The sequence below is a fragment of the Barbatula barbatula genome (genome assembly GCF_947034865.1).
Source record: "Barbatula barbatula genome assembly, chromosome: 15".
NCBI lineage: Eukaryota > Metazoa > Chordata > Actinopteri > Cypriniformes > Nemacheilidae > Barbatula > Barbatula barbatula.
This window is the reverse complement of record NC_136778.1, coordinates 20,550,819-20,564,352: the sequence shown is the minus strand read 5'-3', so window position 1 is coordinate 20,564,352 and position 13,534 is coordinate 20,550,819. Positions and strand designations below refer to the sequence as shown.

Below are 13,534 nucleotides of genomic sequence, written 5' to 3'. Positions count from 1 at the left end.
TTGCAAATATAGTTTTATTAAATTATTTACTGTTTTGAAACTTGTCAGCCAAGTATGATTTTTGTAATCGACAGACAAAAATCAGTGTAGAATAATCTTGTAAACTTCAAGTAAATATCAGTCTTTATTTCCACCTCTTTTTGTAAAATAGTGCTGTCAAATTGATTTATCGATTCCAAAATAATTCTATTTTCAAATAAAATGCATATTTTATTTAAATATAAATACATACTAAACAAATTTCTTAAATATACACAGGTTTGTTTGTGTATTTCTTTTTTTACATATAAATAATCATGCCACGTGCACATTTGAACTCAAACATTTGTTTTGTTATTGATTAATCGCAATTAAGCTTCTTAACTTTTTTCGTTTTGCAGCTCGTTTTGTTTCAATACTCAGGAATCTGCAACAAATTTCATTAGTTTTTTTGGGGAACAAAATGATTGGCTAAACTCGTCAATCTGAGGTGTCATTGACTCGGTGCTCGTAATTGCAGCTTCCCACAATTCCGTCTGGCTCTCGTGAAACGGACGTTTATTAGCGGTGCTGAGAGCTCATCAAACGCTTCATTTGGGCTCCAGCTGCAGCATGATGAGGGCTGATTGCATGCTCTCGTTTCATTAATCAACATTAACCACAACACTGATCTGATACAACCCAACATCACATTATGCACTGGCCATGTTTCATTTAATAATGCAGTGGGACGGTCAAATAAATGAGCAGATAATGAAAGTGGGAAGAATATAATTGTCCATTGCCACGTTTCCACTTGGGGTGTGTAAGGCTTCTGAATGACACCTTGCTGTCTACACTAAGTCACTTACAATAGACCCTGAATAACTGCTATAGACACTGATAGCATTATTGATTATTGAGCTGTCGTTGGTGTGCCATCAGTAATGTGGTCAGTAAAGTTACTTAACCAGTCAATAGAGATGGAGTTGTAAACCATTACTACTTTCTACTGTTCTCATCACAATATACGATATGCATTACAATGTCATAATCCCATTAGAGCCTCTTCTCCAAAGCATGAGTGGCCGGCCGTTTTCGGTGGTCTTGGTTGTTGAACTTTAGATTTTATGCAAAAGTGCTCCAATAAGAAGAACCGATGTAAAAATACTGGATTATAGGACAGCATCTGGATTTGTGCAGGCTACAGGTCAGGGATTGAAACTATCGGCATCAAGTGTGAGTCCCTGGTCTGCTGTTCATGTAAATCCATAATAAACATCCATGTCAGTAAAAATAGTTTTCTAATTCTGCAAATACATTCAAACTGTTTCTGTAAAACATTAAATAGTCTGTGTATGCACATTATATTTGCCACATTGATGCAGCTTCTGCGTGGAGCAACATCTCCCAAATAGGCCAATTTAAAAGTAATAGACAAGTGGTCCCACATAAAGATGAAGCCCACAGTCTTGCATGCCAGTAAGGGATATATAGCCAATAAAGATCTGACAACTCTTTATGCAGAAGACAGGGTTACATGAACAAATCTGTTATTAAACATCAAATGACCGATGTCTTGAAATGGTTGGTTCGTACATGTATTTTAAGAGAACAGATGAAGGAAAGAGGACAGCACGAGGAACCAATGAGGGTCATTTCTCAATAATACTAAACAGATTCAATATACAAAACAATCTGTGAAAATCTGGTTCATTCCGGATGTTTCATTTTGTTAGTGGAACTTTTGAAACTTAAAAGTTTGGTTGCCAAATAGTTTGGTGTGTAAAACCTGAAAGTAATACATTTAAAATGATTGTAAAACATTTACCAAAAATAACACCAGAGTCTAGACTCATCATTGCATTACTCGCAAGGCTTCAGTGGAAGTGGGCAGGTACACATTTCATACGATTCCCATTTCCATGGTAACAGCACCTAGATTCACTGCAGTTTATTGAAGTTTGATATATATATATACAGTATTAGACCTTTTTATATTTTATATTAACTTTGAAAACTGAGAATGTGGTCTTGGAAGGTTTATACATTATTGGTAAACTTTTTTTTAGCTGAGAACCAATAAATGAAATTTTCACTTCTACAACCGTATACACTCTTTTAATCTGTAATTTCAGTGACAGTTTATTAAGAAACGGCAAACAACAGCGTTGAAAACAATTGGGAACATTTTATTGCTGGACATAGCTGAAAGTCAAGAGTGAAAACAATAATTGACGAACCGAGAAACGAAGAACACAAAATGATGGCGCACAAATCTGAGTGCCGCGATAACAAAACAAGAAATAAACATGAGTAGAAAAGATGATAAATTCCAACTACTGCCAGCACAAACGGTCATAAATCAACAAACCTAAAGACTGCACAATGACAGCGGAACATGATGAAAAATCATAAATACACCGAACGAAACAAAAACAAAAAACAAATCATCCTCAGCTCCATGTGGCAGCAGTGTGAATCCATCACCCACCTTTATTATGGGAGCTCTTGTAACCTTGTTTAAATTGAAAAAAAGAACCGGGAGTAAAATAACCAGCAACATGGAGCCTGGATACAAGTGAGGAGGGCAATTTCTATCCGTTGACGTCTTCCAGTTTTACTAATACTCATGTGACTTATAAAAAACCTTCAAGATGGATTGACCCAACAATACTCTTTCATAACACTTTCTCAATGTGCAGTGGGGTTCAAACGTCTGAGAACACCAGTGGAAATTATTTTCAAATTTAAAACAAATTATTTTGTTTGAGTAATTTGAGTAAAATTTGAACAAATGTGTTAGTATTTGGTATTTCTGCTTTTGCATTATTGATAGCATGCACTCAAGCTGGCATGGATAACATTAACATGCATTTATGAAAACGGTTTATTCCAGGGTCTTTGCACAAAGTAGCATTTCAAAAATGAAAAGTTGGAAGATTTCATGTAAACAAAATAAGGCTGATTTTTAAACATATTTTTATTCTCTAAAATTGTGAACGAATCGATTGAATGACCTACTGGCTGTTTTAGTTTCTGTAAAGCCTTGCATTTGTTCAAACATGTAAAAAAAACAATTTTACAGAATTTCATTGATTTGTTTTTTTTTGGGTACAGATTTTTCCACATATACTGTCCAAAAACATTACATTTTAAGTTGCCTTGCATTTGCTCAAACATCCACTGTAAATAAAACATATTTGACAGAATTGTATTGTATTTTTACAGATTTTTCCACATAAAATGTCCTAATTTTTTTAATTTTGCATTGCCTTGCATTTGTTCAAACATTCAAAATTAAAATAAAAACTGTCAAATTACAGAAAACGACTGCGAATTTATAAGAAAAACAGGGTAAACCATGTAATTTTACAGGAATAACTATTATTTAACTATTAACTATTATTAAGTTATTTTACGTAATAATCTTTTATCACGATGTTGCTGTATAGTTGAAATGTTGTACATTCTATTTGTTCCCACATGAAAAACATTTGTAGTATACTTATGTATTTACGATTGTAAACTGTAGTTAAGTGTTTTAGTCTAACCACAGTATTAAAGTACACCAGAATATTTACTACAGTTTATCCAATTACTTTAAAGTATACAACAAGAAGTGAAGTAATACTGTACTAGAGTACTACAGTTCACTATAGTAAGTATTAAAGTATACTGCAGTATTTTATAAGTGGATTGCTTCATCCCATTTGTATGTATTGCCTTGTATTTTATCATATGAAAGTATTCAAAACCGGGATTGATTCATCTAGATATGTTTTTAGTTCCTTTTGGTTCATTTTGTAGATTTTAATTAGGAATCACCAGAACAGGGCACAGTATCAGGATAATATATGGTACCGTGATACTTCAGCTGGTATAGTATTTTAAGATATGTTTATGGTTTTGTGACAACACTACGAGGTAGACACGGGAGTCACATGGTTAGGGAGTAAGATAACGAAACCACACGGTTAAAGGAAACTCTGTAGGGAAGGTAGAAGAAACCTTGTTACTGACTAAACCGCATGTATATTGGGGTTGAAAGTAAGCTGCCAACAGAGTGCATGTACTGTCAATGCAAATTTCGTTTTGGTGTCCATGTAGTCATAGGCTGCACCATCCTCAGCATAATTTCAAAGCTTATATTTGACTTTTTCATTCATATTATTAGTGGTCGTAAACTTTTGCACCCCACCGTCCGACCTACAATAAACTAAACTAAATGTTCAATAAGTACAGAAAGAGTACGAAAATATCAAAATCAAATCATGTAGAATAATGAGCTACAAAGTACAACGGTTATGATGTAACAAAATATGTAAACATATTTATTGTTTGACACAGTTGACTGTGACATGAAATATACACTTGTTCACATTGGATTTAGCTTCAGAAAATCAATTCCAGCCCTCTGTCGTGCATTGCTTCACTCACAATTGCTCCATATGGTATGAAATGTGTTAAGCAAATGACTTGAGCATTTATGACAGAAATTTATGATGTACTACAGAATGTCTAATATTCCATTCGTAAGGTGAATCTGGCTACACATGACAGAGCTCAATCAGAACGTGAGTGCGAGTCTGTTTTTTGACAGACACCTAAAGAGAAAATGACAAAGAAATTAAAGGAAAAATGAGAATGCTAAAGGAGGACAAAAATGTTGATAAAAACTAGAAAAAGTAAATCTGTCCTTTTCCACGGTAAACCCCTGAAACACACATTCCAACACAATTTAAAAACACCATTTGTCTAATGGATCGTTTCTCCTCCAGCGTGGGTTAAGAAAGTACTGCGTTTCATGGCAAATTTCCCCACTTGGTCTCCACAACAACTCATCCTCCCAATCTCATCTTTGCAAAGATATCAGTACTACATCACACACGTCACATGCATGCCCAAAATCATGACCATGATCATTGTCGTTTTGTACAGGATTACGATGGACAAGGGTTGCTTTGTTTTTTTTTTCTTTCCTCTTTTTTTACACCAAGGATTTTCGTACCTCCGAAAGTCACTTGAGGGGTAGCAATGTAAAGATGAGATATTTTACACTGGTACTGTCCCACAACCCCAGAGTCCTTCTCCCTACGTTTACCGTTTTAAGTGTGCTTCAAATCACAGAACTTGGAAATGGGTCCATTTCGACTCAGCGCGATTGAGTTCTTAAAGCATTTTCGGTGCGAAATGACTGCTCCCAGTCCAATATTTCTCAAATGTTTATCTATGGGATTTTGTTTTATACATAGTATTCCTTGTCTTTATCTTTGGGTCTCTTGTTGCCGGCACCCTTAGTGCTGGGTTGTTTGTCTTTCACCACAGTGCCGTTGTTCTGTGCTGAATTGCTGATGTAGTTCCTCTGTTCATCTACCTGATACGAGCCCTCGTCCCTGTTCCTGTATTTGTACATGGCATAGAGGAGGATGAGGATGCACAGGGCGGCAGCGGAGATGATGCCCACCACCATACCCGTTGTGCTGCTGGACTCTCGTATCACCTCCGAGGCACCAGGGGGCACTCTCCTGATACCTGGAACTGTGGGCAGGGCGCTGGGGATAGTGCGTAACATGGGCTGGGTGATGTACGGCCCTCTTGGTTTGGTGCCGTCTGGGTCGTAAGCCGTGGGGAGCGGTAGCAACACTATGTCCGGTTGGGGTTTGATCTCGCGGTTGTTCATTTTCCCGGCGGGGATTTTGGGCGCAGTCCCAGGCGTGACAGGCGACGATGCCGAGCTTCTGAGGTCAGGCAGAGGTGGGACAACCGTAGTCCTGCCTGCCTCAGAGGCCTTGCTAGGCTTAAAGTCCTTTACTTCCCACTTGGGCGCGAGAGCTTTGTAGCCGCCTTCGTAGGTCGACGTGGTCAAGATCTTATCTGTTACCAGGGAGAAGGTGGTGTAAAAATCTTCATCGTCAGTGGGGGGGAGGCTCGAGTCGAAGGCCTCCCCTGAGCCAAAACCCGATATAACCAAGCCATCACCATCATCATCATCATCATCACCATCATCATCACAATCATCGCTGCCTCGGTCCGACAAGCAAGGTACCCCCGCTTCGGTGGCAATTGACAGGGACTCTTTGGTGGTTTCAATAATGGTGAGGACGGGGTGAAGGGTTGGGGGAAAAGGGATGTAAGGGGCTCGAGTGGAAATGGGAGGGATGTCTATGGGATCCTCAACTAGAATGGGGATGACTAACTCCCCTCCTGGGAAGCAAAAAAGAAGAGAGGAAATTAGAGTCCGTTCAAGAAAACTCTATGCTGCTCACAAAGAGTCAATTGCACATGACCAAGTAGAGCAAAGCAAGAAATTTTGAAAAACAATATGACAAAAACACTCATCTATATCAATGGTCAAATAAATCAAGATGAAAAAAGAACTGAAAGAGATCATGGAAATGTAAGGTTCGTTGTGTCAAAAGGCTTGAAGGGACATGCAGGGCTTTGAGCTTTTCTATTGGCTTATTCAACTGACCCTTTTCAAAAGGGACACATTCACAAAATTAGACTAAATTGTTAAATTTTTGGAATCAGAGGGGATCAATGACCCCTATAAGGCCCTAAGAGAGGTCCCTCAGATACATTTATTTTTGAAAAATAATGTCAAATCTAAGGTTTCTGGAAATACCACATTTAGCCTCAGCCATTCTATGCTTTATCTGCTGTTTTCATAAAAACAGGCTACAGAGTTCAATACTTCAATACTTCATTATAGTATTCTGGAACTAAACATTATTTGGATAAGTAGTAGGGCCGTCAAACAATAAATCGCGATTAATCACATCCAGAATAAAAGTTTGTGTTTATATAATATATGTCTAGTACTGCTCATATTCATTTTGTATTCATAAACACAAATGCATACATGCATATATTTATGAAAAATAGAACGATTAGTAAACGTTTATATTTCATTTCAATTAATAGAAAATGTGATTTTTTTGTTTGTTGAATACAAAATTAATATGCAGAGTACACATACATATATTATGTAAACACAAAAAAATTATTCTGAATGCGATTAAACGCGATTAATCATTTGACAGCCTCCAATAAACAGTAAAACATTTGATTCTGTTGCACTGAACTGAATATAATTAGTATCATTTTTCCATATTTTATTAACAACATTTTATATAAATTGTTTTGCCTTTTGGTCCAGTTGCAAGACACCCCTCAAGTTAAGAAAACCCTTAATTCTAATCGTAACAGTATTGCCACTAAGGGTTTTCCTATCTTAAGGGGTTTCTTGCAACCGGTCCTTGGTCCCCCTATAAAAACAACATCTTTTAGTGGGCACCCCTGTTAGACATGATTGAACTCCTTTATCTTGTTTATTACCTGCCTGCAAGCCAAACGAAAAAGACACTAAATGTGCGGAGAAAACTCTTTCGGAATTTACATTTAAAGTAAATACCTTTAGCATATATGTGTTTACTCTCTATTTAAACAAGGCTTATTAAGCATATTATTCTCAAAAAGCCAGGCGCTTTTTGCCTGGCTCAATTAATTAATATCCAGACGAATGGTGTAGTTGAGCGCACTTTAACGTCTTCCACAACCCAACAAACTTTACGATCAGGAACTGTTACCTGTTTTGCATGAATCAGGCCCAAAAACGTAAAAGATACATGTGCAAGTCTCAACAAGTTTCTAGTCTTTATATTAAGTATTATAATATATAGTAATGTAGAGATAAGTGAAATGTCTAATTCATTTAGGTTTGGTAAATTTGGTGTCTTGTTAAACTGACGAACATCAGACCAATGGAGAGAGTAATATATGGAGCAATTACGAAAAATACAATTATTGCACCGAGATTTCTAATTTTCAGTGCGGCTTATGGAAACTGTGGAAAAATCGCCGTTTTACTTGTCTCCTCTTTTGAGTCTGTCACGCTTGAGATGAAAGCCAATTGCCTTTTGACAGTTTCTATGAAACTGGCACAATGGCACAAGTCACAGATTCAACAACACCTGAATGTGCAGTACTGTATATACGGATGGATCTCGAGGATGTCATTTTAACACACTGCGCAGGTCGTTGAATAAAATGATCAGGACAAACGTGACTATAAATTGTTCGTAAAACGATCTAATGGAAATTTGGTTAGATTAATGAACCACCAGCAGAACGAATTGGCTGTCAAACAATACGCAAACCTTCAGTTTACGAACAATAGATTGGTTCTGCTTGTGTTTCAAGAATGAGGTCCATTATGACAACAATAATAATCCTTTTATTGTAAAGCAAGAATCATCCAGATGTTGGTAAAAACTGCTTGAACTCATGCCAGGGTGGCTTTGCCGATTACATTGCAGACTTACAAACAACAAAGGGCACTGTAAGGCAACGCAGGTCTCAAACAACGAACCAAAAGAAAAGTACAGGAAAGAAAAGTGAAAAAGCAATGCAAACAATTGGTAAATGGTAAGATCAAAAACACCAGAAACATTCGCAAACCAAAGGCACAAAGAGTTGAGTAGTAGGTACAGAAAAAGAAAATGAAATTAGTCTGAAACAATGGTAAGCCTTTAAAATAAAGTCATCAAAGTGTGGAAGCATAGCAACAGTTCTTTGACTTACATCAACAAATTGCCCGCATGAATTTGGCAGGAAGAAAAAAATGTACAAAAGAAAGTTGTGTAAGAATGCTTGGGGTTAATCCGACAAGATTCAAGCAATCAATTTATCCTACGATCTGATATATCAGAATTTTTTCTTAGACAAGATGGTACAGGAAGGCAACGACACATACATTCACACACCATGACATGAAAATAAATGTCACCGTTCTGCTCATTCTTGATAAATAAATCCTTTTTCTCTACAAAAGAAAACTGTACATCATTGCATTACATTTCTTTTAGATCATTTTGTTTTATCTGCGTCTTTTTTTTGTTACATATGAATGCTTGAACGACTGAATGACTGTACATACTCTACCGTTTTTAAGAGAAGGGGAGGGGCAAGAGAAAGAGAAGGAGGGGTCTATGAACAGACTAGGTAGGAAATGACATAGATGGAAGTGAACGTGAACGTCAGTTGCCATGTCCATGTAAGGGTGGTACGAAGCGGTCGGGCGGCAATAGAGCTTTGGGCTGTAAGGAAGGGATGGGGATATACAAACAATGAGCATATACATGCCCATCTACCAGATCAAATAGCACTCAAGACTGACACTCTTACAGACCCTAAGCTGCAACTTCTGTCCCATGCAGTTTCACAATTTGCCCGGGTTGACCAGTGCCGAATTGACGGGCTGGGATTAGTTTTTTTTATATCTGTGAGAAATTATAATCTTGTTTTTTCCTTGACAAACAAATATAAATGTATACGTAGCAATATATACACGCGTTACTAACATAGTCCTATAGCAATTCGTTTTGATACTGACCAACTAATCCAGAAAAAAGTAACTAAACAAGAAACAAGAATGAAAATAAAAGTCAAAGTTTTGATACTTATATACTACTATATATTGTTATTTGAACAAAGAGAATTCCATCCAAAAATAATTTAACTTCGCCAATGAAGCGCCAATGAATCACTTCATTACTAAACATGGCTCACTTTAACATTTCTACAAACTATACACAACTCTACGCAAAAACAGCATTTTGGATAGAATTCTGTTTTGGATAAGCAAACTATATACATACACACACATATATACTGTACACATACAAATAAATGGAGAACATTTATGTACGGTATATACAACTGTATATGTATACATGTGTAAGCAAACAAAAAGCATTAAAAGGAAAAAATAACAGATAAATAAACAAACAAACAATTGGACATCAAAATTCTCACACTGTAAAAGCACATTCTGAGGAGGGACATCATACAGTCACCACCTTTCCAACTAATAATACCATTATTAGTTTTGCTTCTGTCAATCTGTTGTTAGTAGCTTGACAGCGCAAAGGCGGTTGGTTTTGGGAAAAGGAGGAAAATCACTTTTTGGTTTTAGTTCGTACTGCAAGGTGAAGTCATGCTTTTAACAAGTTGCATTTAGGGAAAGTAGAATCACAGCACTGCAAGCTGGGATCAGGAGAGCTCATCTAGAGAAACACATGGGCCGAAGGCTGTGGGATACTGGATGAACACAGATCAATTGAATCTCATCAGCACCGCATACATAAACACAGTGTCTTTTAATAAAATATTGGTCATTTAGAATGTAGATTTTGTGCAGAAATCATCGTGTAACCAACAGCCGTTCGCTCAACATTAATGACAGTAAACGCCGGGAATTCCACAAAAAGGCATCTGAGCTGAACAGATCACAATATTTCTCTCCCAGGTGTTTTTTCAGTACATTTTCAACATTAGGACTTTGGAAAATTTAAGTCTTATAATTGAACCGAGTATTGCCGTTTAATAAAGTTTTGTGGAGTGGGATTTAGGACCAATGAGATTTCTTTGTGGGTGGGGCTATATAGTCTGACGCAACAAACGCTATATGAACGTACACTTGTCGCAGATGGAGCTTATTATATAGGACTTAAAAAGCCTGTCTGCAATACAATTTAATGGCTACGCTTGAGGAAACCGCCAAATGATATTAAACGACCAGTGAATTCACACCAAATTAGCCATTTCTGGCCAAAATTCACCGACAGTGATGTTTCAAAGATTTCCATAATATAATTCACAAGAATAGGCAATAGTTTTACCTACAACTATTTCATACGAGTACGCAGCCACAAAGTGCAGAGAGATGAATACATTCAGTAACATAAAAGGCAAATTACTTATACGTTAATTGAACTACAATCGTTGTATCTCAGACGTCTTTAATACGTCTCAGTGATTCCCTAGGCCGTCCTGAGCTAATGGGTTCATTTTGGGATGATCAAGATGAAAGCATCTACCCGAACCACAGGCATAAAGAATGCGCCACGGAGGACAACCCCGTGTCTCAGTAAATACATTAATCTCGCATTAGCGATTAACAAGCAACGATAATTTTCACAGTGTAATAATTCAGCGCAAACACTGCGTGCTTGTCTCAGGGGACTATGTTTGTTTTAAAGAAGGGAGGAAATGTTCTCTGGGCTGAGCTCCATTACATAGCAAACACTTCCATACTGCATTAAGCCTTAAGCTTCGCCAGATTGCGGTGTTCTCTCCGTGTGCTTACAGAAGCTAATTCTTGTAAACAAATCTGAGGTGCCACCCTCTTTCTTAGCGTTCTCAAGACTTCAAAAGCACCGTCAGAGCAACATTTCACCGTTCAGTGCAACTTTCCGAGGATGCAAAACAAACTAAATGGAGCGTAACAGCTGACATTCACAGCAGTCCTCTCTTTCGCAGGGCAAATCAAATCTGGCTGTCAGATATCTGTGCCCAACCTCCGTGACCATCCTGCTTTCGCTGAGTCTACGCAAACGGTGATGAATGCCGCAGGTGCGCGGGGCTAAACCTGCCTGATCCCCTGAAAGAGAAGGCTGCCTGAGCCGGCCCCCGCGCTTCAGAAGGAGCGCCGCAGCCAAATCCTTTTGTGTGGCGCGGCCGCTGCGGTTCTCCTCACCTCTGCTAACTCATCAGTAGCGCACAGAATAGAAATCGGGAAATGAGAAGGGCACGAAGAATGCTGAGGTAAACAATCACGCAGTATCTATCCACACAAACGGAGACAAAAACTGGCCCCCATTCAGTATTTGCACTTATTTCATTTTTTCTTCAAAAAGTTGTTAAATTAAAGTAAAATTCTGTTTTGTTAAATTTGGATTAACACAGTTAATTTATACGAGAAAACCCCCATATCACTGCTATCCTCCTGAAACCTTGATCTCCATATTTTATGATTTTACTTTTTTGCCAAAGTCATTGTGGGGTCATTTCTGTAAAATTTCATATAAAGAACCACTGAAGCACGTCGCTTTGTTTGATGTGTTAACATCATTTTTCGTGAGGGGTGGAACATCTTTTTCAAATAGCCAATAGCTTTTCATTCACATCACAGTTTGGAATCTGATGAAAAGTCAAACGTATGTTTTTTGAATACTTGTATCTTCTAAATGCAAATTCTCTCAGTGTTTTGGACTGTAAGACATTTTTAAGGCTAAATATTTTGATTTTATCACAGGACCTTCATAGCCTTATCCCATATAGCACATGTATGTCTGTAATATGTCTGCTAAAGATCTGGAAAACATCTGCGGCATAAAAATATCTTAAAAAAGGCAGTTTTACATACATTCTTAAAGATGTCTATATGACATCTGACAGGAGACGTCTGAGATGTATTGCCGATGAGAAAACAATAAAAAATAAACGTCTTGAAGATGTAAATGCAGATATTAAATAGTCATCTCCGAGCTGTACGTGTACTATTAGGGATACTTGAAATTGTCAAAAAACTCACAAGGTGACACAGTGGCAAAAAGCAGTTGCTAGTGCAGGCCTGGTCGATGTTTTTAAGACGAGGCTACGCAAGGGGTCAACTAAATCGGACTTTTCCGGCTGTAGTCTTTAGTGGCCATGACAAGCTTCTCGTGGCTGCCTATTGGTTTTGTTTCCTCCGGTTTGTTTATATGTCTCACTTGGGGATCTCGTGCCCTGGCATGTCACAGATTGCTGCTAATCCTTCATATCCCCGTGCGACCCCAGGTGTCAAATTGACACCATCAGCCGAAGGCATGTGACTGCTGTTTGACGCTCGATTTGTTGTATGGCCATTAAGCTAACCTTCTTGCAAGCTCGACTTGTCAACTAAATAACCTTTAAGAGCTGTTCCAAAGTGACAACCAGCCCAACGGGGCCTGACTACATGGAAACTGTGCCAGAGACGATCTAGGTACCACATCTTGGTGCTCGCCTGACTAATGCTACGCTTTGAGGACAGGCTTTCTGTCTTAATCACCTGATGTGCATGACAGCAAGATGAAAACTTCAGGGATCTTACTGACACAACATCATTTTAGCATTAAAGCGGGCCATTTCTTCTTGTGAACGACACTAGTGGGAGATCTTCTCCTTTTTGATTCAAACATCAAGGATCTTCTGTCAAAACCGTGTCAGTTGTCTTTTGTCGGCTGGGTTTATTTTTAGTCTTCAAACAGAGAGTTGGCTCTTGTGATCTTGTCAAACATGAATGATGCTTATTTGTAGGCTGAAGGGTTTCAGCATTTCTGCTTCACTAGCATCCACAGAAAAAATTATTTGCAAACAGGTTTTCGTAACACTGTCCTTATGTGCCAATGGTTGCAATATGTAGTTGACTCTTTAGTGTTTACACACTTTTGGGAAAATAACCTAAGAATGATTCTTTGCGTATTAGCCTGGGATAAAAGAAATCATTTGGACATAGAAGAAATAGACACACGTCACTCTCGGATTTGTTTGTCATTGGCCGTATTGTGGAATTCCCATGGGTTCAAACATGTTCCAAAGTTTCACAAAACATAGAGCGAAATCACAAGAATCAGCAAGACATCAGACAGACATACGTAACATACACAAAGACAAAGACAGCAGCACATATACAGATGATATGCACAACAGCCTGTTAGCACACTCATGGGTGGAGAAGCATGCCAAATGAAGCCAGTCACATCCATGC

The 13,534-nt window shown here is 38.0% G+C and overlaps 1 protein-coding gene across 2 annotated transcripts in view; it reads right to left on the bottom strand.

The window, feature by feature from the left end:
• Positions 1 to 2,140: 2,140 nt before the first annotated feature.
• Positions 2,141 to 13,534, bottom strand: part of nrxn3b (neurexin 3b) — a 211,875-nt gene continuing 200,481 nt past the window's right edge. For both annotated transcript variants that reach the window (XM_079475144.1, XM_079475145.1), the window contains one exon: positions 2,141 to 6,165. In XM_079475144.1, coding sequence (XP_079331270.1) covers positions 5,204 to 6,165 — 962 coding nt within the window. In that variant the 3' untranslated portion in view covers positions 2,141 to 5,203. The remainder of the gene's footprint in view (positions 6,166 to 13,534) is intronic.